Here is a 25,688-nt window from a genome sequence, read left to right as displayed (position 1 = left end):
GTGTGTGTGTGTGTGTGTGTGTGTGTGTGTGTGTGTGTGTGTGTGTGTGTGTGTGTGTGTGTGTGTGTGTGTGTGTGTGTGTGTGTGTGTGTGTGTGTGTGGTGTGGTGTGTGGTGTGTGTGTGTGTGTGTGCTTGGATGAGCTGCGAAACGTTATTCGACCAAATAAACTTTTGTCCAGTTGAGAAATTGAATTTCTCTTTTGTCAGTGATTCTCCCTGGACGACTGAGGAATTTTACACACATCTTAATTTTCACTGGTTTTATTGTTTTAGGTCTGAGATAATACATTTTTTTGCAATTTAACTTTTGTTGTCTTCATTTTATGTTAACGTTTGCTTTCTGTGCAGCACTTTTGTTTGTAAAATTTGCTGTATAAATAAAGTGGATTTAGATTTGGATGGTCTGAGCCAAGAACTAACTGCAGTTCATGTTTGCCACGTTTACAGGAAGCTTTAATTCTGAATAAAAGTTAATTCCGCTTTAAAAAGATGATAAAAATAATTCCGAAGTAAGTGTGTGATTTTTTCTAATTTTAAAGCCAAATTAATTTATTCCTGGATCATGTAAACGTTTACTCTTGTTAAAAATAATCCCGGTGGTTCAGTTCATGTTCGTTGTGTCGTCCTTCGATCCGGCTCCACCAGTCCTGCTTGGGACTTTCCTCCACATCTCTTTGGATTTGTGAGCGGGATGTGGGAGTGGGCTGAGGTAGAGCAGCCTCGCACTCACTTTGTCTTCTTCCTCCTTCGCCGACACTCTTCCCTTCTCCTCCTCAGCCGACAGACGTAAAGCGTGATGAGAGAATTCTCCAGCTACTGCGCAATTATCATCGGAAAAAGTTTGGATGGTGTTTGTGTCCGTGGAGTAACGACAAATCGAGATGACAGAAAAGCCGGGAGCAGCTGAAGTGTTTGTGTTTTCAACGTAAATACGTTTGTGTCTCTGTTTAATCAGAACCTTCCCCACCCCCAGACTTTGAGCAGAATTAAATTAAATAAAGACGATTTAATGAGTTTTCCATGTAAACCTCAATACTGAATTATTATTTCCATGTACACTCGAAGGAGAATATTTTAATTCAGAAATGAAAAACATCATGTAAATGTGTTTTCTTGTTCCTTTTTTTGTTCCTTTTTTCATGACAAAATTCCGCAATGGTGCCTTGAGTCTCGAATGCATGAGAATAAAACTAGTCAAACATGAATCAGCATAAGAAATGTAAAAATAACTTGGAGTTGATTTAGTGAAAAGGAGTAACGCGACTTTAATTATAAGAAAAAAAGAAGGAACTACACAGACAATGAGTTAAATTAATAATAATAATAAAAATAGACAGTGTTTACAATCTTAAACCATTGAATTTCCTACTTTTAAAGCTGCACTGTGTAACTTTTCTGGTGGAGGGTCCGTATGAAAGTTAAATTAAACAGCTCTACTTTATATTTATTCAATTACGGGTGGTTTTAAAGTTCAAAAATACCTAGAAAACGTGGAGTTCTGACTGTGAGAAAAGCGTTCGACGGACCCTCCAGCAGAAAAGTTACACAGTGCAGCTTTAGCGTTTAGTTTCGGACGGTCTCTTACCTTTGAGTCCGAGAGTCTGGAGCTGGAAAAGCCTCCCGAGTTCATAAGGCAGGACTCGTAGAAGATTGTTGTTTAAAAGCAATTCCCTGCACAACGACAAAAAAGCCAAAATATCCAGTGAAAAGGAAACAAGTTCAAGCTCAGCAGGTTGGACTTCATTTCGTAACATTTTCTGACAACATGTCAAGTCAATATGCAAAAGAACTAAAACTAAAGTGGAAATTCTTATGCATTTTTGGGACACTTTTGTAATGTTACTTCACAGTTTAAAAGGTGCATTGTGTAACTTTTCTGTTGGAGGGTCCATCCAATGTGTTTCTCCATGGAGATGTTATTGCTTTGTTTGGAATGTCCCACAGTGCGGCATTAAACCGTTCTATCTTCATGGAGACCGAACCGGACCAAGTTACAGGTCAGATCTGTGGAGAGGGCGACCCCGCTCTCAGTCAGAATGTTTGTTTTTTTACTTATTTGAGATATATAAATCCACCTGTAATTTAATAAATGTAAAGTCGAGCTGTTTAATGTCATACTGTGGAACATTACAAGCAAACGAATGACATATTGTATCCACAGAAACAAGCAGGTGACGGACCCTCCAGAAAAGTTACACAATGCACCTTTAAATAACTTCTATATAGAAAAGACAAAAGCTGCTTTCAGTTTCTAAGCACTAGACAGAAAAAAGCAGCTATACAGGCAACTTTTAGTGACTCCAAAGATCACTGTAGTGGATCTGGACGGTTCAATATCAATGTTTCCTTTTGTTTGGTTTTTTTTTTGTAATTTTCTTTTTTATTATTTCTTAAGGTGACCTGGGGGGTATTCCATGAAGCGAGATAAAGTGAAAGCCTGGTTTATTTGGCCAGTCCTGGTTTATCAAGGCTGAGGTGACTGACCAGAGGTGACCTGAGTTGCCGCAGTAACAAACACCCGGAAACAAACCTGGTCAGGACCAGACAAACTGTCAAGATTAATTTAGCTTTGTCTCCATGAATATCTAAAGAAACAGTTTAGTCCAAAGTTTCAGCACGAGCATCACACACCTGTGTAAAACACACACACCCGTGTAAAACACACACCTGAGTCAGAAACACCTGTCTCTCTGTGATACAGTTTAAAAAGTGAATTTTACAGTCAAGTCTCTATAGACTTTTACAGTCCATACACTGCCTCTCCTCACGCTTCTCAGCTCAGAATGACCGGAAACGTTCCGTGTCCCAAATGAAGCTCTTGTCCGTGCGCTGTGGCTCCTCTCTCATTTAATCAGATCATTTAAAAGTCACACTTTGAGCCCATTTTCCGTGATGCTCCATTGATCTGTCCTTCTCAGAGTCACTTCAGGCCTGAGTGGCTTTAGTCTGGCTCAGGATTATTTCTGTCATGGAATGAACTGAGTCTTAAACAAGAGATGGAGCGAGATTCAGCTCAGGATTTCAGGAGAAGCCTGGACATGATAAGCCTCTTTAATGGAACACACCCTGGTGTGTATAAACTTACAAATAAACTGAGCCGTACATGTTTTCATTGTACTAACACATTTACATATATAGAGTTTTCTCTGTCTGGGCGTCGTACCTGAGAGACACCATGTTGCCCATCTCGGCGGGCAGGCTGCGGAGCTTGTTGGACGACAGGTTCAGGTAGAGCAGGTGCGGCAGGCGCGCGATGTCAGGGGGCAGGCGGCTCAGATTGTTGTCCTGGATGTGGAGCGCCGTGAGGTGAGTGAAGGTCCAGAGGGAGCTGCTCAGACTGCGAACGCGACCTGGACAAAGACACACAAGTACAAGAGGAGTCAGAGTATACGAGTACAAGTACAAGAGGAGTCAGAGTAAGAGAGTCAGAGAGTAGTACGAGTACAAGTACAAGAGGAGTCAGAGTATACGAGTACAAGTACAAGAGGAGTCAGAGATATACGAGTACAAGTACAAGAGGAGTCAGAGTATACGAGTACAAGTACAAGAGGAGTCAGAGTATACGAGTACAAACGTACAAGAGGAGTCAGAGTATACGAGTACAAGTACAAGAGGAGTCAGAGTATACGAGTACAAGTACAAGAGGAGTCAGAGTATACGAGTACAAGTACAAGAGGAGTCAGAGTATACGAGTACAAGTACAAGAGGAGTCAGAGTATACGAGTACAAGTACAAGAGGAGTCAGAGTATACGAGTACAAGTACAAGAGGAGTCAGAGTATACGAGTACAAGTACAAGAGGAGTCAGAGTATGCGAGTACAAGTACAAGAGGAGTCAGAGTATACGAGTACAAGTACAAGAGGAGTCAGAGTATACGAGTACAAGTACAAGAGGAGTCAGAGTATACGAGTACAAGTACAAGAGGAGTCAGAGTATACGAGTACAAGTACAAGAGGAGTCAGAGTATACGAGTACAAGAGGAGTCAGAGTATAGAGTAGTACAGAGAGTATACGAGTACAAGAGGAGTCAGAGTATACGAGTACAAGTACAAGAGGAGTCAGAGTATACGAGTACAAGTACAAGAGGAGTCAGAGTATACGAGTACAAGAGGAGTCAGAGTATACGAGTACAAGTACAAGAGGAGTCAGAGTATACGAGTACAAGAGGAGTCAGAGTATATGAGTACAGTCTGTGTTAGAAAAGTTCATTTTCTACATAAACTAGTTCAAAGTTCATTTCACAAATTTCAAAATGATCTTGTTTGTTCATAATTGTTTATAGTTGATGGTTCGTTCATGTTTCCAAAAAATGAACTAGTTCATTGTTCATTTATTTCAAAACGTTGCTGTGAGTGATTATTTTTCAGTATCGTTGCCAAAGCCCAAATAGAACCACAGTGTGTGGTTTGAAGTTTGCTGTTGATGTGACTGAAGTGTGGATTTTGTTTTTGAAAGCTGCCGGGCAAAGTTTGCACATAAATGTGAGGTTCTTTCCTTCCTCACCGACCTTGTCATAGAGTCTTTTAAATTTAATGTTTGACGGTTTGATGGACCCTCGACCGGAAAAGTTACAGTTCTTTAAACCCAAGTTATCTTCTCATAATGATACACTTAATTTCATCTAAAACTAGAAGATTATTTCACCAAATCCTGAAATAAAAATAATTTCTGTGACAGTGTGAGGTACAGACCGGAGATCTCCAGCTCCGCCCACTGGGACTTTTTGCCACTGGCCACTTCGTCGGCCGCCATGATGGAGTAACACCTGCGCGGGTCGGGAGGCTCATATTTTTCCTTTGGCATTACTGGTATTCTGAAAAATATCATAAAAAAACAGGTCAGATCTGTGGAGAGGCGACTCCGCTCAGTCAGAATGTCTGTTTTTCTAGGTATTTTTGAGCTTTAAAACTTCCTGTAATTGAATAAATGTAAAGTTGTATAATGTCACACTGTGGAACATTCCAAGCAGAGAAAGGACATCTCCACAGAAACAAGCAGGTGACAGACCCTCCACCAGAAAAGCTACAGAATGCACCTTTAAGAACAGCAGATTACATGTCCTTCGTGACCTTCCAGCACTGATTAAAACATGAATCACAAATCTTAATCACAATCACAAAGCTTGTCAGAAAAAATGCAATTGGACTTTTTTTTCACAAATCGTTCATGTTTAGTTTGAACATTAACAGGAGAATATAAATAACTGGGGAAATCAGATAACCCCATAATCTGATTACTGGTGTTTACAGTTAAAATAACATTCTTTGTCATTGCTGGATTAGTCGAGGGCTGTGCACGAATGAGTTTGTGCAGTTTGTGTGCGTTTACATTTGTCCACTGCATGTGCAGCTACACGGAGGCTCGGCTCTTTAATATTCACGAGAGAACTCGTCCGTGACTGGGGCAGTGTTTCCTGCAGCGCTTTATAGTTAGGGCAACTGCCTTGACAACAAATGCCCCCCCGTCTCGACTAAATCCACAAACCACGTGAATCCTCAAAAAGCTACAGTTGTCGCGCAGCAGTCCTCACTTTTGCCTTTCGCCGCAACCTCTGTCCCCAGCAAAAGTGTATTTTCAACCTCTGGAGACACTGTACCTGCAGTGTCAGTGCAGACAATGTGGACAAGTTGGTTTTCTGGCCAAAAATATAAAAACTGAGTAAAACTTCATACTGGAACTGTTAGTGCTTTACTTTTTGAAAAGTTTTGTTTACTGTGTACAAGGAATTTATTTTTTATAATATTTCATACATTTGTTGCTTATAATAATATAATATTTTATTAAACTTATTAGTTTTACCAAGCAGCACTTTTACATTTATTTTATTTTCCCGTTTGTATAATGTTCAAACAAATTGATGGTTTAATAAACACAAATAAACAACAAGTAAATGGTTTTGTATTTTGTTCCCAAACTGTACAAAAATGAAACAAACCGTGATTTTTGTGTAACATTAAACATCTACAAAGCATATTAGATTTAGTTTTAAAGGGCCCATATTACATTATTAACTGATCTATGTTCTAATGTTGTTTCCTCATCACAAACAGACCTGGAGTTGTGGTTTGTTTCATTCACCCTGCACATTCAGGCTTAGTTCTTCTCAGAAAACATTCTGCTCCACTCAATCATTTGGATGAATCAGGCCTAAAACTCCCAAATCTCCACTGAACTAAAGTTAAAAGGAGCTGTTCACTTGAAAACTATCGCTTCATTGGCAGGAAAAAAGGCGATTACAAAAAAATGGATGACACAAACTGCACCATCGATCAAAGACTGGTCGGAAATTATAAATGAAATTCAAAAAAATGGAAAAAATAATATTTCGACTTAATTTGAAAATGGACCTCTTTGACAAACTTTGGAGTAAATGGGACTCATACGCTGGACAGGAAGTGCCGTAATATTATTTAAATATTATTTAAATTTAAATGTGATATAAAAACATTGGATGGAGTCTGTCAAATTTGTTTTCTCTCTATGTCATGTTCACTGTTTTGTGTTATGTGTTGTTTACCTTTTCATCAAAACTAGAAAGAAAAATAAAATAAAAACAAAAAACAAAAAAAACTATCGCTTCATGACATCACAAGGTGGACCAGAGCATTTTAAGCTTTGGAGATGTTCGTGTTTATTTATTAAATATGGGAAAGTGCACATTGATCATGAACATGTGGCAGTCGAGCTGAGACTGAGAGGAGACAGGAACACAAAGAGGGCACACACACAATCTAAACCACAACTATTTTATTATGTCGTTTCCTCATCGCAAACAGACCACACGCTTAACACACAAACCCTGCACTTCTACGCTTAGTTCTGCCACCTCATGATGTCATGTGGTAATACAGGACGTGCTCCACTGTGTTTTTAAACTCCACACACCTTCACTAGAATCACCAGCTCTCAAATGTAGTGAACGGGGATGTAACAATAACCGAAATATCGTGATATCGTATCGTCAAAGTTCTGACAATAATATTGTGGACCGTCACAATACATCGAATTACAAGTCTCTTTGTTTAAATTAAAAGTTATGGTGCAGCAACAGCTAAAAAGGGCAGATGGAACTACATAGACCATTATCATTTGCTCCATTTCAGTGCAGACAACAAGAAGAAATAACAGTTCTGACACTTTTAAGTCTTTGGATTAAGTCTTGTCAAGGAATTTCAAGAGGAAAAAGTCATATATTGACAGTTTTAGCCTCCACAAAATATCGCAATAAATATCGTACTGTGAGATGTAGGGGTGTGCAAAAAATATAATAATTAAATTGACATATCGTATTGTTTAATGTGATGATACAGTATCGAAAGTGTATTTTTTGGTTTATTTTACTATTTTACTAAATTATTGTGTTACAGCTACAGTTTTGTTGCTTGTTTAGAGGAAGGAAATTCATTTATGCGACACATATGACATTTTCACTGTTTTGATGATTAAAATATTTGTGTTTCATATGAACTTGGCACAAGAAGTGGTTTAACAAAGACTTTTAGTGTCACAGACATGATTTAGCCTTTATTTTTTATTGCATCATATCGAATCAATTTGAAATATATCGTACCAAATAGTAAGCTCACTGTATCAAGACATGTATCGTATCGTGGCCTATGTACCGAGGTATGTACCGTATAGGCAACTTCTTAATTATACCCAGTCTAGTGAGATGTATTTGGGTCAGGTCAAGTGTTAACGGAGGGAAACAGGGTCAGATTTTTGACATTCAAACAGCTCTTACTCAGAAACTAGAGGAACTATTGAAATAAGTAAAGTATCAGAATGTAGGAAAGAGTTACACTCCAACAGGGTAAAGTTAAACCTGTGATATTCTTTCAAGTTGTTGACAGAAAATTTAAAAACTTGTGTCGGTAACGGAGGGAATGAAATATGCAGCACTTTTTGGGCAATAAATACAAACAGTGATAACTCTTGGTTCTCACTTACATATCCTTAACAAACTGGTTTGAATATTTGCTTCATATAGTTTTCTACCATATGGTACAAGATTAGGTTGAAAAACCTCTTACTTTTTGACTCATGAGATTTTTATTAAGAAAGGTCATGGTAACGGAGGGAAAAGTAACGGAGGGAAAATTGTACAAACAAGTAGAAGGTGCAGGATTTTACATCATTTGTCACTTTTTTCTTCTGAATACTTTAATATTACTTCAAAATGAAAGAAACTATTTCTATAAAATATGTCAGTCCTTCCAAGAACATTTTTATCATTTTAAATACTTTTTTTTTTTTTAATCCTGTCCCTTCATCAACAGTTCAAAGATGGAATAACACAAGATATGATGAAATACATCCATTTATTTACATGATTTGCAGGTCTTTGAAATTTGGGAAATAATTTTTGTTCCATGTTTCATACATGGTCTGTTTAAAATGTATGGAACTTTAGAACCAAAAATGGTCCAGAAAAAAGGTCAACAGTTTCATAAACTAGAGTACATATGTATCTGTTCAATAAATTTTTATATCAGATGAATTCACTTGAAGTTTTGTCCTTGCTGTTTACTTCTGTTTGATTGGGCCCATATCGTGAAAATATCGAACAGAGAGATTTGGATATTGTTACATTCCTAATCGTGAGCCTCCCCAACATATCATGAGCTTTTCCATGATATCGCAACAAATATCGTACCGTGAGGTTCAGACCGTGATGATATTGTATTGTTACTATCGTTAACACCTCACATCATACATTCTATTCAAAAAACACGTGAAGAACTGGTTAATAACTCACCAAACCTGCGATCATTAGTGTGCCGTCCTCCCGACCCGAGTGTGTGTCTCCTGTCTGTGTGCTCTAGTGTGTGTGTTATTTCTCAGTGTGTACCTCGTGGTCACGGTTGTTAGTGTCTGTTTGTATTCTCGCTGCCTTTTAATTCAACTGTTTTATTGTTGTCGTTATTTATTGTTGTATTTTTACGGTGACCACGTTTACCATCTGTCCAAAAACTACAGATGAAATATACAAAATTTACAGAAATGTTGATTACTGTACACTGTCCCTGCTAAATAAACCAAATAAATAAATAAGATGTATGGAGAGTTTTTTAGTTTTTAACCCACCTGTAATTGAATAAATGTAAAGTAGAGCTGTCATCTCATCTCCACAGAAACAAGCAGATGACGGACCCCCAACCAGAAAAGTTACACAATATACAATACACAATACACCTTTAAGTACAGTACTTTACTACTTGTACTTTGTTACCTCCCATCACTGATTAAAACATGAATCACAAATAGAATCAGGTAATACAGGAAGTGCTCTAGTGTGTTATTAAACTCCACACACCTTCACTAAAATCTTCTGGATAATTACGATCTCTACTCAACTAAAAGTAAAAGGAGCTGTTGACGTGACATCACAAGGTGGAACAGAGCATTTTGAGCTTTGGAGATGTAGACAGACTAAAAATAAAGTGTTACTCAAACATGTAAATGAAACAAAACACAACTCCAGATCTGTTTTTTCTGTTTTTTTTTTGTTTTGTTTTTTTTGCAGAGGGTTGCAAAAAAACAAACAAACAGAAGTTGCCAATACAGTACATACCTCGATACACAGGTCACAATACGATACATATCTCGATACAGTGAGCTTTTGATTCGATACGGTTCAATAAAAAAATAGGCTGTAATACTAAAAGAGTTTTTTAAAGTCTTTGTTAAATCACGTCTTGTTCAAAGTTTACATGAAACACAAAATTTTAATAATAATCAAAACAGTGAAAATGTCAAACGTGTCGCATAAACGAGTTTCCTTCCTCTAAACAAGCAACAAAACTGTAGCTGTAACAAAATAATTTAGTAAAATATTTTTAAAAAACTATCAATAACAGTATCGATACAGCAGCCCACGATATCGATACTGTATCATCACAAATGATACGATATAACAGGGCGTGCAAAAACATTGAAATATCACTATATCGTACCGTTTTATGTGATGATACAGTATCAATATCGTGGGCTGCTGTATCGATATATCGTCAAGAGTATTTTTTGGTGTATTTTACTAAATTATTTTGTTACACCTACAGTTTTGTTGTTTGTTTAGAGGAAAGAAACTCCTTTATGCGACAAATTTGACATTTTCAAAGTTTTGTTTGTGTTTCATATGAACTTTGCGCAAGAAGTGATTTAACAAACACTTTCAGTATCACAGACATGACTTAGCCTTTTTTTTTTTTATTAAACCGTATCAAATCGATTTGAAATATACCGTATTGAATCGAAAGTGCACTGTATTGAAAAGTGTATCGTATCGTGGCCTATGTATCGAGGTATGTATCGTATCAACAACTTTTTAGTGATGCAAAGCCCTAACCATCTATTGATGTTTTGATATTTTCGCACAACATTAATTATAACATGACTTAAAGCTCACGAGTCAATTTTTGCGTAATCTAGGACCCGGAAAAATACTTCTAAGTACTACTACTATAAAAAGAGCTAAAGGACAGTGAAAACTAAACTGTAGGATTTCCACAGGCTGCACATGTGCGCGCCCCGACAGCTGACAGACGGTGTCCAAACATAGCGCCGCTCGGATCTGGAGTGACATTCAACGCAACGCGCTGGTGTCCAAAGATCCAGCGCCTCCAAGGACTATTTTTAACTTTTAGTGCGCGTCTGGAAGCGGGGAAGGAACCACGGACATGCGGGGGGTAAACAGCGGGTCGGTTTAGGTCGAAGCACCGAGCTGGAGTCGCTCTCGCCGCGGCTCCGGGACGCGCTGTGCCCGCCGAGAAACGGAGCGGATCCCGGGCGGAGCGGGGCCGGGGCGGGGCGCAGACGGGGCCCGCGGGGGGTGAGCGTCGGTCCCGGCGGGGGTTTACCTTCATGCGGCGGCGGTAGAGCGCGGATCACCGGGGGAACAGCGGAGACATGCAGCCCGAGTCCTGTGCGCTCCGACAGACCCCAAACAGGAAGAACAACAAACGCACTTCCGCTCGTGCAGGAGGAGGAGCCACTTGCGTGCGCGTGACCGACTCCAAAACTTTTGACAAATATTTATTATTTTAGTTTAAAGTTTTTTTTATTAAGTATAACTGACTCTGGTGAAGTTTAAGTTGTGGTGGGAAAAGTACTGAAAAAAGTGTCTTTACTTTGTTAAATTCCTACTCAAGTAAAAGTAAAAATCTAAAAATGTACTCGAGTAAAAGTAAAAAGGTACTTCATTTAAAATATAATTTCAGTAAAAGTTGCTCAGTTACTTTCAATTATTTGACTTAAAAAAAACACTAATGCTACTACTATTACTACTACTACTACTACTACGGCTAATACTACTACTACTGTTTCTACTATTACTGCTATTACTACTACTAATGGTACTACTATTAATACTACTACTACTACCACCACCACCACTACTACTACTACTACTACTACTATTACTACTACTACTACTACTGCTACTAATACCACCACCACTACCACCACTACTACTACTACTACTACTATTACTACTGCTAATACTACTACTGCTGTTACTACTATTACTGCTACTACTGCTACTACTACTAATGGTACTACTATTAATACTACTACTATTACTACCACTACTACTACTACTACTACTACTACTACTATTACTGCTACTACTACCACCACTACTACTACTACTACTACTACTACTACTATTACTGCTACTACTAACACTACTACTACTACTACTTCTATTACTGCTACTAATGTTACTGCTACTACTACTACTACTACTACTATTACTATCACCACCACCAATGAACATTGTGTAACGTTTCTGTTGTAGTGGATCATTTACACACACAGACACACGTTTGTTTTGTTTTTGTTTAGTTTTTTTCATCTTTATTTGTATTGATTTGACGCGTTCAGTCGATCACGTGGTTCTCGGTGACAGAAAAGCTGCCGGTTCCATTCACAGTATTTTATTGATTGAAGTTTTGTTTTTTTGTCCAGAGGAGAAAGTTCACAGCTGGTTTGTGTTCGACTGAATTCGAGTCGTGTTCAACCTGGAAAAGAAAGCAAATACTGTTTAAATAACTACTACTTCTACTACTACTACTACTACTACTACTACTACTACTACTACTACTACTACTACTACTACTACTACTGTTACTGCTACTACTTGAATGTACTTTACCTCTGGACTTGCTCGATCAGCTCATGGACACACGGAGCTGCAGGATTGACACAAACGACTCGACCATTTTTCCTGATGATTCTGTGAAGAACAAAAACACATGAAGTAAAAGTAGTAGTAGTAGTAGTGATAGTAGTAATAATAACAGTAGCAGTATAGTAGTAGCAGTAGCAGTAGTAGCAGCAGTAGTTGTAGTAGTAGTAGTAGCAGTAGTAGAAGTAGTCGGAGTAGGAGTAGCGGTAGTGGTAGCAGTACTAGTGGTAATAGCAGTAATAGGAGTTGTAGTAATAGTAGTATTAGTAAAGTAGTAATAGTAGTAGTAGTAGTAGTAGTAGTAGTAGTGGTATATTAGGAATAGTAGTAATAGTGGTAGTAGTAGCAGTAGTAGTAGTATAGTAGTAATAGTAGTAGTAGCAGTAGTAGTAACAGTAGCAGCAGTAGTATAGTAGTAGTAGTAGTAGTAGTAGTATTAGTAGTAGTAGTAGTAGTAGCAGTAGCAGCAGTAATATAGTAGTAGTAGTAGTAGTAGTAGTAGTAGTAGTAGTAGTAGTAGTAGTAGTAGTAGTAGTAGTAGTAGTAGTAGTAGTAGTAGTAGTAGTAGTAGTAGTAGTAGTAGTAGTAGTAGTAGTAGTAGTAGTAGTAGTAGTATAGTAGTAGTAGTAGTAGTAGTAGTAGTAGTAGTAGTAGTAGTAGTAGTAGTAGTAGTAGTAGTAGTAGTAGTAGTAGTAGTAGTAGTAGTAGTAGTAGTAGTAGTAGTAGTAGTAGTGGTAGCAGTAGTATAGTAGTAATACCAGTAGTAGTAGTAGTAGTAGTAGCAGTAGCAGCAGTAATATAGTAGTAGTAGTAGTATCAGTAACAGTAGTAGTAGTAGTAGTAGTAGTAGTAGTAGTAGTAGTAGTAGTAGTAGTAGTAGTAGTAGTAGTAGTATAGTAGTAGTAGTAGTAGTAGTTACAGTAGTAGTAGTTGTTGTATTAGTAGCAGTAGTAGTAGCAGTAATGGTAGTAATGGTAGTAGTAGTAGTAGTAGTAGTAGTAGTAGTAGCAGCAGTAGCAGTAGCAGCAGTAATATAGTAGTAGTAGTAGTAGTAGTAGTAGTAGTAGCAGCAGTAGCAGTAGCAGCAGTAATATAGTAGTAGTAGTAGTAGTAGTAGTAGTAGTAGTAGTAGTAGTAGCAGTAGCAGCAGTAATATAGTAGTAGTAGTAGTAGTAGTAGTAGTAGTAGTAATAGTAGTAGCAGTAGTAGCAGTAGTATAGTAGTAGTAGTAGTAGTAGTAGTAGTAGTAGCAGTAGTAGCAGTAGTATAGTAGTAGTAGTAGTAGTAGTAGTAATAATATAGTAGTAGTAGTAGTAGTAGTAGTAGTAGTAGTAGTAGTAGTAGTAGTAGCAGTAGTAGCAGTAGTATAGTAGTAGTAGCAGTAGTATAGTAGTAGTAGTAGTAGTACCTGACCACGGTGCGGCGGCAGAATCCAGATACAGGTATTACTTGTATTTCTCGGACGGTGTTCACACTCACACATGTGTCCGTCGTCCGGATGCACTTACAGCCCAGCGTCGGGATCGCTGCAAAAGTACCACAAAAATGTACACACCATGAGTACACTGCAGTACTTCTGTCCCTGAGGGGGTAGTAACTTCTGCACGCAGGTAGTAACACAAAAAACTGCAAACTTTTGTACTGCATTATTCAGGCTTTTTGAACTTATCGAGCACAGTAAGTAAAATCACTACTACTACTACTACTACTACTACTACTACTACTACTACTACTACTACTACTACTACTACTACTACTACTACTACTACTACTACTACTACTACTACTACTACTACTACTACTACTACTACTGTTACTACTACTGTACTACTACTACTACTACTACTACTACTACTACTACTACTACTACTACTACTACTACTGCTACCACTGCTGTTACTACTATTGCTACTACTATCACTGCTACTGCTGCTATTAATGCTACTACTACTATGATCGATACTATTACTCATTAGTACTACTACTAATATTACTACTACTACTACTCTAATTAATACTACTATAACCACTGCTGCTAGATCTGGAACTACTTTTACCACTACTACTACTACTACTACTACTACTACTACTACTACTACTACTACTACTACTACTGCTATTGCTTTTACTATTACTACTACTACTCCTATAACTACTACTACTACAACTACTAGTAATACTACTACTACTACTGCTAGTAGTGCCACTGCTACTGCTGCTTCTATTACTACTACTGCTACTGCTACTACTACCACTACTACTGCTACTACTATTGCTACTACTACTTCTACCACTACTACTGCTACTACTATTGCTACTACTACTACTACTACTACTACTACTACTACTACTACTACTACTGCTACTGCTTTTACTATTACTACTACTACTCCTATAACTACTATTACTACAACTACTAGTAATACTACTACTACTGCTGCTGCTACTACTACTACTACTATTACTACTACTACTACTACTACTACTGTTACTACTACTACAACTACTGCTACTACTGTTAATACTACTTCTACAACTACTACTACTACAACAACTACTACTACTACTGCTACTACTACTGCTACTACTACTACTACTACTGCTGCTACTACTACTACTACTACTACTACTACTATTACTACTACTACTACTACTGTTACTACCACTACATCTACTGCTACTACTGTTAATACTACTGCTACTACTACTACTACTACTACTACTGCTACTACTACTACTACTACTACTACTTCTACTACTCCTACAACTACTACTACTACTTCTACAACTACTACTACTATTACAACAACAACAACAACTACTACTACTACTACTACTACTACTACTACTACTACAGTGAGTGACAATACTTTAAAAAAAAAAAAAAAAAAGGTAACACTTTGTAATAACTACACCTTACTTAGCCTTAATAAAGCATGAACAAAGGCTGAATTAATAATGAACAAAGACTTAATTAATAATGATTCACGCTTAGTAAATGCTTAATAAAGCATAATTTGTCTTCCCTTTAGAAAAGCTCTCAGAAAGACTTAACTAACAGATAACAGCTGCCTGAATTATCATTACGTTGTATTATTAGTAAATCATTCTCTCATAGTTTACTAATGATTAATAAATGCTCAAATGGTTAGTTCATGAGTAATTAAGTATGAAATAATTATGAGTAACTATTTACAGCACAGGCAAATTAAGTGCAAGTGCTAATTAAGGTAGTAATTAAGTAGTTACTAAGCGTGAATCATTATTAAGTCTTTGTTCATTATTAATTAAGCCTTTGTTCATGCTTTATTAAGGTTAAATAAGGTGTAGTTATTATAAAGTGTTATCAAAAAAAAAAAAAGACTAAACCATAAATAAATTGTAAATTGTGAAAAACTGAATAACAAAAATAAAACAAAAACAAAAGTAAAAATCACAGAATAAAAACTAAATCAATCATCTATATTTCCGAAGGCGAGCTTGTTACCGTGGAGACAGGCGACGCAGAGGAGCAGAACGGTCACAAACAGTGCGGTCTTGGCGGCCATCTTGGTGTAGTAGAGTGTGTAGAGTGTGAGCTGGCTGTGAGCTGGAGAGTGTGAAGGACTGTCAACCGTCTGTGCGTCTTTATAAAGGAAACAGACCGAGGTAAAAATAGTGACGTGTGGGGGGTTTTCTGTTATCTCATTCTGACCACTCAGCAAAAAAAACACCACAATATTTAAATCTTCTTTTAAAATATACTCTTTCTAATGCAGTACTGATGGGAACACACAAAGTACAAATGTTTTTTACACATACATAAATATACAGATTTTATTTACTTATTTAACTTACTTACGCAACAGAGCATCTTAAGTTTGTAAGCGCGTTTCACAACTTTCAGGCCAGAACAGACGTTTGCCTTAGAGTTACAGTAACAACAACTGGCATGCTAATAGAGCACATCCTGAATCTCAGACAACAAAACCAAAACATTTGAATTTGATGCAGACAAAATGTAGTGGACTTATTTTGGTGTGTCTTGGATGCCTCTGGTTGGAGCCTTTGAGTTCAGACGGGGTAGACAGGGACTAAACCACGACTAAACCAGGTCTAAACAAGGACTAAAACAGGACTAAACCAGTACTAAAACAGGACTAAACCAGGACTAAAACAGGACTAAAATAGGTCTAAACCAGGACCAAAAGAAGACTAAACCAGGTCTAAAACATGACTGACAGTTGTCTTTGTGGTTCAGACAATCACAGCTCTCGTGTTCAGTGGAAGTTTGCTGCATCGTCATTTGGACGAGGTGGACGCACACTAGACTAAACCAGAACTAAACCAGAACTAAACCAGGACTAAACCAGAACTAAACCAGGACTTAACCAGGTCTAATCTTGGACTTGAGGGAGAGAGAGAACCCCGAGTCCGTGGAGCAGGGTGGCCGCAAAGTCTGGTCTCGCAGTGTTAGGATTCATTCGTTCGACAGTAGGCGAGTACTTTTTTTAATTTAACCAATCGCTGCTGTTTGGTCGTGACGTATGTAATGTGCCAAATCCTGTAGGAAGAACAATAACGTCTTTCCTCTTGATAAAATTCACCAAACATTCTCTTTGTTCTGGCTTTAAATCCTTGATCTCTTGAACTCTTTGCCAACACAGAATGTCTGTCTTCATCTACATCCATCTCGACGTTTTGTTTACTGTTGTGTTGTTCCACAAAACAGACACAGACAGACGCCACCAGTTTGACGTCATGACTTTACAGCTCACAGCTGATTGGTCGGTGTGCAGTCTCCAACTTCTGGGGTTCTTGCAAAGCGTCTAGTGCACAGGTGTCAAACATACGGCCCAGGGGCAAGATCCGGCCCTCCAAGACCTTTAATCTGGCCCTCGGCTGATTTTCTACTAAAATATTGTAATTATATTTTCTATTAAAATCTTGTTAATTTTTTGCGGTGTTTATCACAGCAGCGTCTCCAGTGTCTCTGTACGTGGCCCCTCCCACCAGAGCAGCACAAATGAAGACTTGTCTCTTTCCAAACGCTCTTAAAGGACGATCGTTTTGACTGTTGACCGTGACAACCTCATCAGAAAAATGTCCAACATGAGAAAAGTGGAGCCTAGTGCAGGATTTTACAACAAAAATGGACTTATTCCTGTTTACAAACAAGTTCATGTTAAAACTTTGTGTTGAAATTGTATTTTTCTTAAAGTTTCAGGTTGTTCATAATATTATAATATTTTGTCAAAGAAAGAGTTCATCAATAAAAAAAAGATTTCTGTAATAGATTTGTGTTTCTCTACACAAATATTTGAACTTATTGTTATTTTTGGGGTTTATATGACATGAGTTTTCTGATCCGGACACTTTGGGATCAGAGTCGGTTGGACACGACCCCCGGAACAAAATGACTCTGACACTCCTGGTCTAGTGTTTTCTGATTTCTGATCTAGTCCCTATAGTGAAACTGGAGGCACTAGGTGGCACCAGCCTGGATACACGTCCACCGCACGAGCGCAGCAAACACCGCCAGCTCTGATTGGTTCTCTTGTGCGTCTGGAGCTGTGTGGCAGTTCCACGTAGATTTGGGTTTATATAGGATCATAAACCGTCCTTCAAACATGCAAACATGAACACAAGGCTCCGCGTTTGTCAAAAAAGACAATCAGTCTTGGCCATGTTTTGGCACAGAGAAAACAACCGTCTGAACAGCCTGATCCCAGAAAACATCAGGATTTCCAAAGTGGATTTCAAAGCTCTAAGTGACATTGTTTTTCTGAACCTGGGCTCTTTCACACGACACAAAACAGGGACATGTTGGTAAATGAACAAAATCAACAACAGACGCTTTCTGTGTGTAAGAAATAGGTCAGTTTTTTATTATTATTATTGTCGAGGTGTCAGAATTGATATTGAGCCTATTCGTCTTACTTACTTGTTATCGAAAATCAAGTTTTAAATTTTAGTATCGAGACTGATCAAAAGTCGTTTTAAAGTTTCAAAATAGGAATTAAACCGACTGAAAAATTATTATCCATGCATTTTGGAGGGAATTTTCACAATGATGACATGGACCAGGACTAAAATAGGTCTAAATCAGAACCAAACCAGGACTGAACCAGTACTAAACCAGGACTGAAACAGGTCAAAACTAGGACTGAAACAAGATCTAAACCAGGACTAAACCAGGACTAAACAGGAAACTAAACCAGGACTTCTAAACCAGGACTAAAACAGGTCAGGACTAAACCAGGAACCAGGTCTAAAAAAAAGGACTAAACAGGTCTAAACCAGGACTAGGTCTAAAACCAGGACTAAAACCAGGAGGTCTAAACCAGGACTAAACCAGGTGACTAAAACACTAAAAACCAGGACTAAACCAGGACTAAACCAGGTCTAAACCAGGACTAAAACAGGTCTAAACCAGGACTAAACCAGGACTAAACCAGGTCTAAAAACCAGGCAACCAGGACTAAACCAGGACTAAAACAGGTCTAAACCAGGACTGGAAAACCAGGACTAAAACAGGTCTAAACCAGGTCTAAACCAGGACTACAAAACCAGGACTAAAACAGGTCTAAACCAGGAGGTCTAAACCAGGACTAAAAACTAAACAGGTCTAAACCAGGACTCAGGTCTAAACCAGGACTAAAACAGGTCTAAACCAGGACTAAACCAGGACTAAAACAGGTCTAAACCAGGACTGAACCAGGACTAAACCAGGTCTAAACCAGGACTGAACCAGGACTAAAACAGGTCTAAACCAGGACTGAACCAGGACTAAAACAGGTCTAAACCAGGACTAAACCAGGACTAAAACTAAAACAGGTCTAAACCAGGACTGAACCAGGACTAAACCAGGACTAAAACAGGTCTAAACCAGGACTGAACCAAGACTAAACCAGGACTAAAACAGGTCTAAACCAGAACTAAAACCAGGACTAAAACAGGACTAAACCAGGACTAAATCAGGACTAAACCAGGACTAAAACAGGTCTAAACCAGGACTAAAACAGGACTAAACCAGGACTAAAACAGGACTAAATCAGGACTAAACCAGGACTAAAACAGGTCTAAACCAGGACTAAAACAGGACTAAACCAGGACTAAAACAGGACTAAACCAGGACTAAATCAGGACTAAAACAGGTCTAAACCAGGTCTAAACCAGGTCAAAACCAGGACTAAACCAGGACTAAAACAGGACTAAACCAGGACTAAAACAGGTCTAAACCAGGTCTAAACCAGGTCTAAAACAGGTCTAAACTAAACCAGGTCTAAACCAGGACTAAACCAGGACTAAACCAGGACTAAAACAGGTCTAAACCAGGACTAAACCAGGACTAAAACAGGTCTAAACCAGGACTGAACCAGGACTAAAACAGGTCTAAACCAGGACTGAACCAGGACTAAAACAGGTCTAAACCAGGACTGAACCAGGACTAAAACAGGTCTAAACCAGGACTGAACCAGGACTAAACCAGGACTAAACCAGGACTAAAACAGGTCTAAACCAGGACTGAACCAGGACTAAAACAGGTCTAAACCAGGACTAAACCAGGACTAAAACAGGTCTAAACCAGGACTGAACCAGGACTAAACCAGGACTAAAACAGGTCTAAACCAGGACTAAACCAGGACCAAACCAGGACTAAACCAGGACTAAACCAGGACTAAAACAGGTCTAAACCAGAACTAAAACCAGGACTAAAACAGGACTAAACCAGGACTAAACCAGGACTAAATCAGGACTAAAACAGGACTAAATCAGGACTAAACCAGGACTAAAACAGGTCTAAACCAGGACTAAAACAGGACTAAACCAGGACTAAAACAGGACTAAACCAGGACTAAATCAGGACTAAAACAGGTCTAAACCAGGTCTAAACCAGGACTAAACCAGGACTAAAACAGGTCTAAATCAGGACTAAACCAGGACTAAAACAGGACTAAATCAGGACTAAAACAGGTCTAAACCAGGTCTAAACCAGGTCTAAAACAGGTCTAAACCAGGACTAAACCAGGACTAAACCAGGACTAAAACAGGTCTAAACCAGGAGGTCTAAACCAGGACTAAACCAGGACTAAACCAGGATTAAATCAGGTCTAAACCAGGTCTAAACCAGGACTAAACCAGGACTAAACCAGGACTAAACCAGGACTAAACCAGGTCTAAACCAGGTCTAAACCAGGTCTAAACCAGGACTAAACCAGGTCTAAACCAGGTCTAAACCAGGACTAAACCAGGACTGAGTGTTGGCACGGGCCTGGAGGTGCACCCATGTAGACCGTCAGGTGACCGAGGGTGAAAGGACCGGCTCTCAGTGTCCCACGGGGCTCAGCGCAGATGTTGCCAATCGTGCCCTGCTCCACGGGCTCAGGGTTCTGTCTCTCACTCTCAAGTCCAAGATTAGTCCTGGTTTAGTCCTGGTTTAGTTCTAGTTTAGTCCTGGTTCATGTGTTGTAGTTTGTGATTTATGTTCTGTAGTTGATTAAAAACGGCGTTAACTTTAATAAAATGATTCTGCATCATTTTGAGTAAAAAAAAAACATCAAATATTTCTGATGTTTGCTAGACTGGGTCTTTATGTTTGTACTGAAACTGAGTTCAGGGGTCACAGGTCAGATCTGTGGAGAGGCGACCCCGCTCACAGTTAGAATACTTGTTTTATTTTTGGTTTTCTAGGTATTTTTGATCTTTAAAACCACCTGTAACTGAGTAAGTGTAAAGTAAAGCTGTTTAATGTCACACTGCGGAACATTCCAAACACAGCGATGACGTATCCATGGAAACAAGCAGGTTACACGGTGCAGCTTTAAGTAAAACTACAGATACTGGAGCAAAAACGTAAAAGTATCACATGAAAAACATTAAAGTACTTGTTTAAAAATGTACTTAAAGAGGAAAAAGTGAAAGTACAGATACCTCAAATGTAAACTTATGTGCAGTACTTTACTACTTTTACTTTGTTTACGTTACACCACTGGTTTCCATGGTAACGCTGGACTAAAATTGTGGTTTTAGTAGAGGATTCAGACCATTTCACAACTGAAAAAGAGTAGTACTTTCAGGTACAAAACGACATGGGTTTTCCAAAAGACTAAGCGCCTTGTGTAATTTTTTATATTACCTTAATCAAAAAGTCCTGTATTACGCAAAAGTGACTTTTGTTTGCGTTAAGTCGTGTTACTTCCTCAGAAATACACCTGGAGTTGTGTTGAGTAACCCCGGTTTATTCGTCTGTCTCCGTTCCACCTTGTGACGTCATCAAGTGAAGTGACAGTTCGTGTAAGAAAATCTGAAACAAAAAGTAGAAAAGTAAACAGGAAGTAGCAGTGAGATGCAAATGGGGGGAAAAAAAACAAAACACACCTACAGCCCAGAGTGTCAACAGCAGCAAAACTCCACCACACACACACCACGAAAATACTTTTACACACCAGGAAAACACTTTTATCACTTTTAAAAATGATAAGTGATGTTGTTTGTTTATGTTTGTCTAATCAGAGCTACATGTTTTTGGGTAAAATACAAAGTAAGAAAAAACTGAGGCGCTCAAAAAGTACAAAATAATGAAAAGCCTTTAACAGCACACGGCAGATAAAGATCAAATCACACCAACGCGTTTCGGCTCTTCAGCTTCATCAGGACAAACTAAAGATGAATATCACAGTGCAAATTTAAAGTCACAGGTGTAGGTCACATGTTCACAGTCTCCTGGTGCATGATGGGACATGTAGGCTGAACAGATTTTAGTTACAAATTGTTTAAGTACAAATATAATACAATACAATCTTTTTCCATGGAGACAATGCTCAGAGTGCTTCCAAGCCAAGTTACAGTTTAAATCTGTGGAGAGGCGAGCTCACTCACTCCAGTGATGCTTGATTTTGTAATTGAATAAATGCAACAATTTAATGCCATACCCTGAAACCTTTCAGGCAAAGCAATAATATCTCCATGGAAACAAGCTTGTGGTAAACTCCCTACCACAAAAGTTACACAGTGCACCTTTAAGGAAAACCTCCAGCGCCTGTGTCATGATAAGCTCCTCTGGGGAACCCCGAGGTGTTCCCAGACCAGCCCAAAGACATAGTCCCTCCAGTGTGTCCTGGGTCTTCCCCGGGGCCTCCTCCGGGTGGGACATGCCCAGAACACCTCCTGAGGAAGGCGTCCAGGAGGCATCAGAACAGATGCCCGAGCCTCAGCTGCTCCTCTCGACGTGAAGGAGCAGCGGCTCTACTCCGAGCTCCTCCCATGTGACTGAGCTCCTCACCCTATCTCTAAGGGAGCGCCCAGACACCCTGCGGAGGAAACTCATTTTGGCCGCTTGTATCTGTGATCTCATCCTTTCGACTGACAGTAAATTGAGAGCTTTGCTTTTCGACTCAGCTCCTTCTTCAACAACAGTCTGATACAGCGACCGCATCACTGCAGACGCTGCACCTGTCCACCTGTCAATCTCACGCTCCATCCTCCCCTCACTCCAGAACAAGACCCCGAGATACTTGAACTCCTCCACTTGAGGCAAGGACTCTCCACCCACGCGGAGAGGGCAAGATGCCTTTTTCGAGTCGAGAACCACGACCTCGGACTTGAAGGAGCTGATCTTCATCCCAGACGCTTCACACTCAGGTCAAACTGTCCCAGTGCTGCAGGTCCGACAACAACATCTCAAACAGCAGAGATGATCCTGTGGTCCCCAAACCGGACCCCCTGCGGCCCCTGACTGCACCGAGAAATTCTGTCCATAAAAACAATCCATATATCATTTGTTCATTCATTTTTCTAAATAAAACCAAGAATTAAAAAAACAACAACAGCAAAACAACTATTTTCTTCATTATTTGTCTCCAAAGCCAAAATGAAAAACAGATAATAATTAGTTTTTTCAGTTTTCAATTTTGAACCAGGACTGAACCAGAACTAAAACAGGTCCAGGACCAGACTGGGACCAGACCAAAACTGAGACCAAAACTGAGACCGGGATTGAGATTGGGACCGAGATCGAGACCAGGACCGGGACCGGAAGCGAGACCGGAATCGAGACCAGGACCGAAACCTGGACCAAGACAACTGAAAAAACAAATCATTATCTGTTTTTTCATTTTGATTTTAGAGACAAATAATGAAGAAATGGTAAATGGTCACATTTTTCTATAGCGCTTTTCCACCTTCAAGGCACTCAAAGCGCTTTACAACAAGGAACCACTCACCCATTCACACAGCAGTGTACACAGACACTGTGGGCAAGGTGGGTTAAGTGTCTTGCCCAAGGACACAATGACAGCATTCATCTGTGGGAGCTGGAATCACACCAGTCAACCTGTGGGTCAGTGGATCTGACCACTCAACCTGTGATGTTTATGTTGAGAGCTGGAATTGAACCACCAACCTTCAGATCAGTAGGCAAACACTCTACCAACTGAACTACTGCCGCAACTAAAAAAGTAAACAACTAAGAAAATAGTTGTTTTTTCAATATTTTTGGTTTTATTTTGAAAAACAAACAAACCGAAAAAAATGAGTCAGTCACAGTGAGCGTGAAGAGATGAAGCTGAAAACATGGATCGATCTGCAAAAATAAACAATTAAAGACGACTCAAACGTGCAAAAATCACCCAAAATGCAAATTTACAAACGTCAGTGAGAAGGAAAACAAATGGGTCCAGTCAAGTGGTAACGGAGGGAAACAGGGTCAGATTTTTGACATTCAAACAGCTCTTATTCAGAAACTAGAGGGACTATTGAAATAAGTAAAGTATCAGAATGTAGGAAAGAGTTACACTCCAACAGGGTCAAGTTAAACCTGTGAGATTCTTTCAAGTTGTTGACAGAAAATTTAAAAACTTGTGTCGGTAACAGAGGGAATGAAATATGCAGCACTTTTTGGGCAATAAATCCAAACAGTGATAACTCTTGGTTCTCACTTACATATCCTTAACAAACTGGTTTGAATATTTGCTTCATATAGTTTTCTACCATATGATACAAGATTAGGTTGAAAAACCTCTTACTTTTTGACTCATGAGATTTTTTATTAAGAAAGGTCATGGTAACGGAGGGAAAAGTAACGGAGGGAAAATTGTACAAACAAGTAGAAGGTGCAGGATTTTACATCATTTGTCGCTTTTTTCTTCTGAATACTTTAATATTACTTCAAAATGAAAGAAACTATTTCTATAAAATATGTCAGTCCTTCCAAGAACATTTATCATTTTAAATACTTTTTTTTTGGAAAAATGATGTACCTTCATCAACAGTTCAAAGATGGAATAACACAAGATATGATGAAATACATCCATTTATTTACATGATTTTCAGGTCTTTGAAATTTGGGAAATAATTTTTGTTCCATGTTTCATACATGGTCTGTTTAAAACATATGGAACTTTAGAACCAAAAATGGAACAGAAAAAAGGTCAACAGTTTCATAAACTAGAGTACATATGTATCTGTTCAATACACTTTTATATCAGATGAATTCACTTCTGCTGTTTACTTCTGCTGGACTGGGCCCAAATCCACTTGTAACTGAATAAATGTTAGAGTTATTTTTATGTTTTATCGTGGAACATTTGAAACAGAAACAAGCAGGTGCACTGAAAAAATTGTCCAAGAGGGGTTGTTCAAATTGCAAAAACAAATTTTCACAAAGTTTCAAAGCCTAAACATCATTTTATTGCATGTAACCGCTTTCCAGAACTTTTTAACGCAAATCCAGCGACCTTTTTTTTTTCAGTGTGACGAACTCCCAAAGGAAAAAGTTACACAATGCAGCTTTAAATCTGATGATGCCGACTGTGTTTTCGCTGTCAGAAGCACTTTGAGATTAAAGAGCAAAGTGCACACGCGTAGATACTCAGAATCGTCGTTTTTGCTGAGCGACCTGTTTGGATCCTTTTGCTCAGAAAAAGGAAACACTCAGATACATGGAACCTTTTTTGAAAGTGTCACTCGACTTTTACTTCTGTTAATCGTTGGGCTGCATAAGGAAACCCTAATTTCCTCAAACTAAAAATACTTGCAGACTCAGTAAATTATTATCATATTAAAGCGTTTTCCTTTCACTTGAGTGCGGCAGGGGCGTGAGGTTTCCCTGCTGAGCCGCGCAGCTTCGGTCAGGCCAGTCTGAGTCCTGGTTTAGTCCCAGTTTAGACCCAGTTTAGTCCCCAGTTCCCGTTTCTGTGTCTTTTGTGGTTTTCACACCAGACTCGGTTTTATCGTGTTTCTGTTCTGCTCGTTCCAGACGCTCGTTTTTTTCTTCCAAAACAAAACACGCAAACTTTCACTTCAGTTTGGAGAGAAACGAGGATTTGAAATGGATCTGAAACTTATAGGCGCATTGTGTAACTTTTCCGGAGTGCGGGCTCTACCTGGAATGTTCCGCAGTGTGACTTTAAACAGCTCTAATTTACATTTATTCAGTTAGAAGTGGTTTTATGGCTCAAAAATACAGAAAAAAAACAACATTGTGACTGTGAGCGGGGTCGCCTCTCCACAGATCTGACC

The 25,688-nt window shown here is 38.9% G+C and overlaps 2 protein-coding genes across 2 annotated transcripts in view; both read right to left on the bottom strand.

Annotated features, from left to right (window-relative positions):
• The window catches only part of cnot6l (CCR4-NOT transcription complex, subunit 6-like), a 31,805-nt gene extending 20,831 nt beyond the window's left edge, over positions 1–10,974 (bottom strand). Inside the window, exons 1-4 of the mRNA XM_020926950.2 lie at positions 10,861–10,974; positions 4,693–4,814; positions 3,165–3,351; positions 1,587–1,672 (exon numbers count right to left, since the gene is read on the bottom strand). Coding sequence (XP_020782609.1) covers positions 1,587–1,672; positions 3,165–3,351; positions 4,693–4,804 — 385 coding nt within the window. The 5' untranslated portion in view covers positions 4,805–4,814; positions 10,861–10,974. The remainder of the gene's footprint in view (positions 1–1,586; positions 1,673–3,164; positions 3,352–4,692; positions 4,815–10,860) is intronic.
• An 851-nt stretch (positions 10,975–11,825) lies between these two features.
• LOC110162099 (C-X-C motif chemokine 10) lies at positions 11,826–15,825 on the bottom strand. The gene is made up of 4 exons (XM_020926970.2): positions 15,676–15,825; positions 13,597–13,714; positions 12,156–12,236; positions 11,826–12,021 (listed from the first exon to the last, which is right to left on the bottom strand). Exons 1-4 carry the CDS (start codon positions 15,734–15,736, stop codon positions 11,979–11,981), a joined length of 303 nt encoding a protein of 100 aa, XP_020782629.1. The 5' UTR covers positions 15,737–15,825; the 3' UTR covers positions 11,826–11,978.
• Between the last annotated feature and the right edge of the window lie 9,863 nt (positions 15,826–25,688).

Source organism: Boleophthalmus pectinirostris, unplaced genomic scaffold (genome assembly GCF_026225935.1).
Source record: "Boleophthalmus pectinirostris isolate CB_2022bp ecotype Guang Dong unplaced genomic scaffold, ASM2622593v1 HiC_scaffold_4, whole genome shotgun sequence".
NCBI lineage: Eukaryota > Metazoa > Chordata > Actinopteri > Gobiiformes > Gobiidae > Boleophthalmus > Boleophthalmus pectinirostris.
Note: the sequence above shows the minus strand (reverse complement) of the source record. Positions and strands in the feature narration are given on the sequence as shown.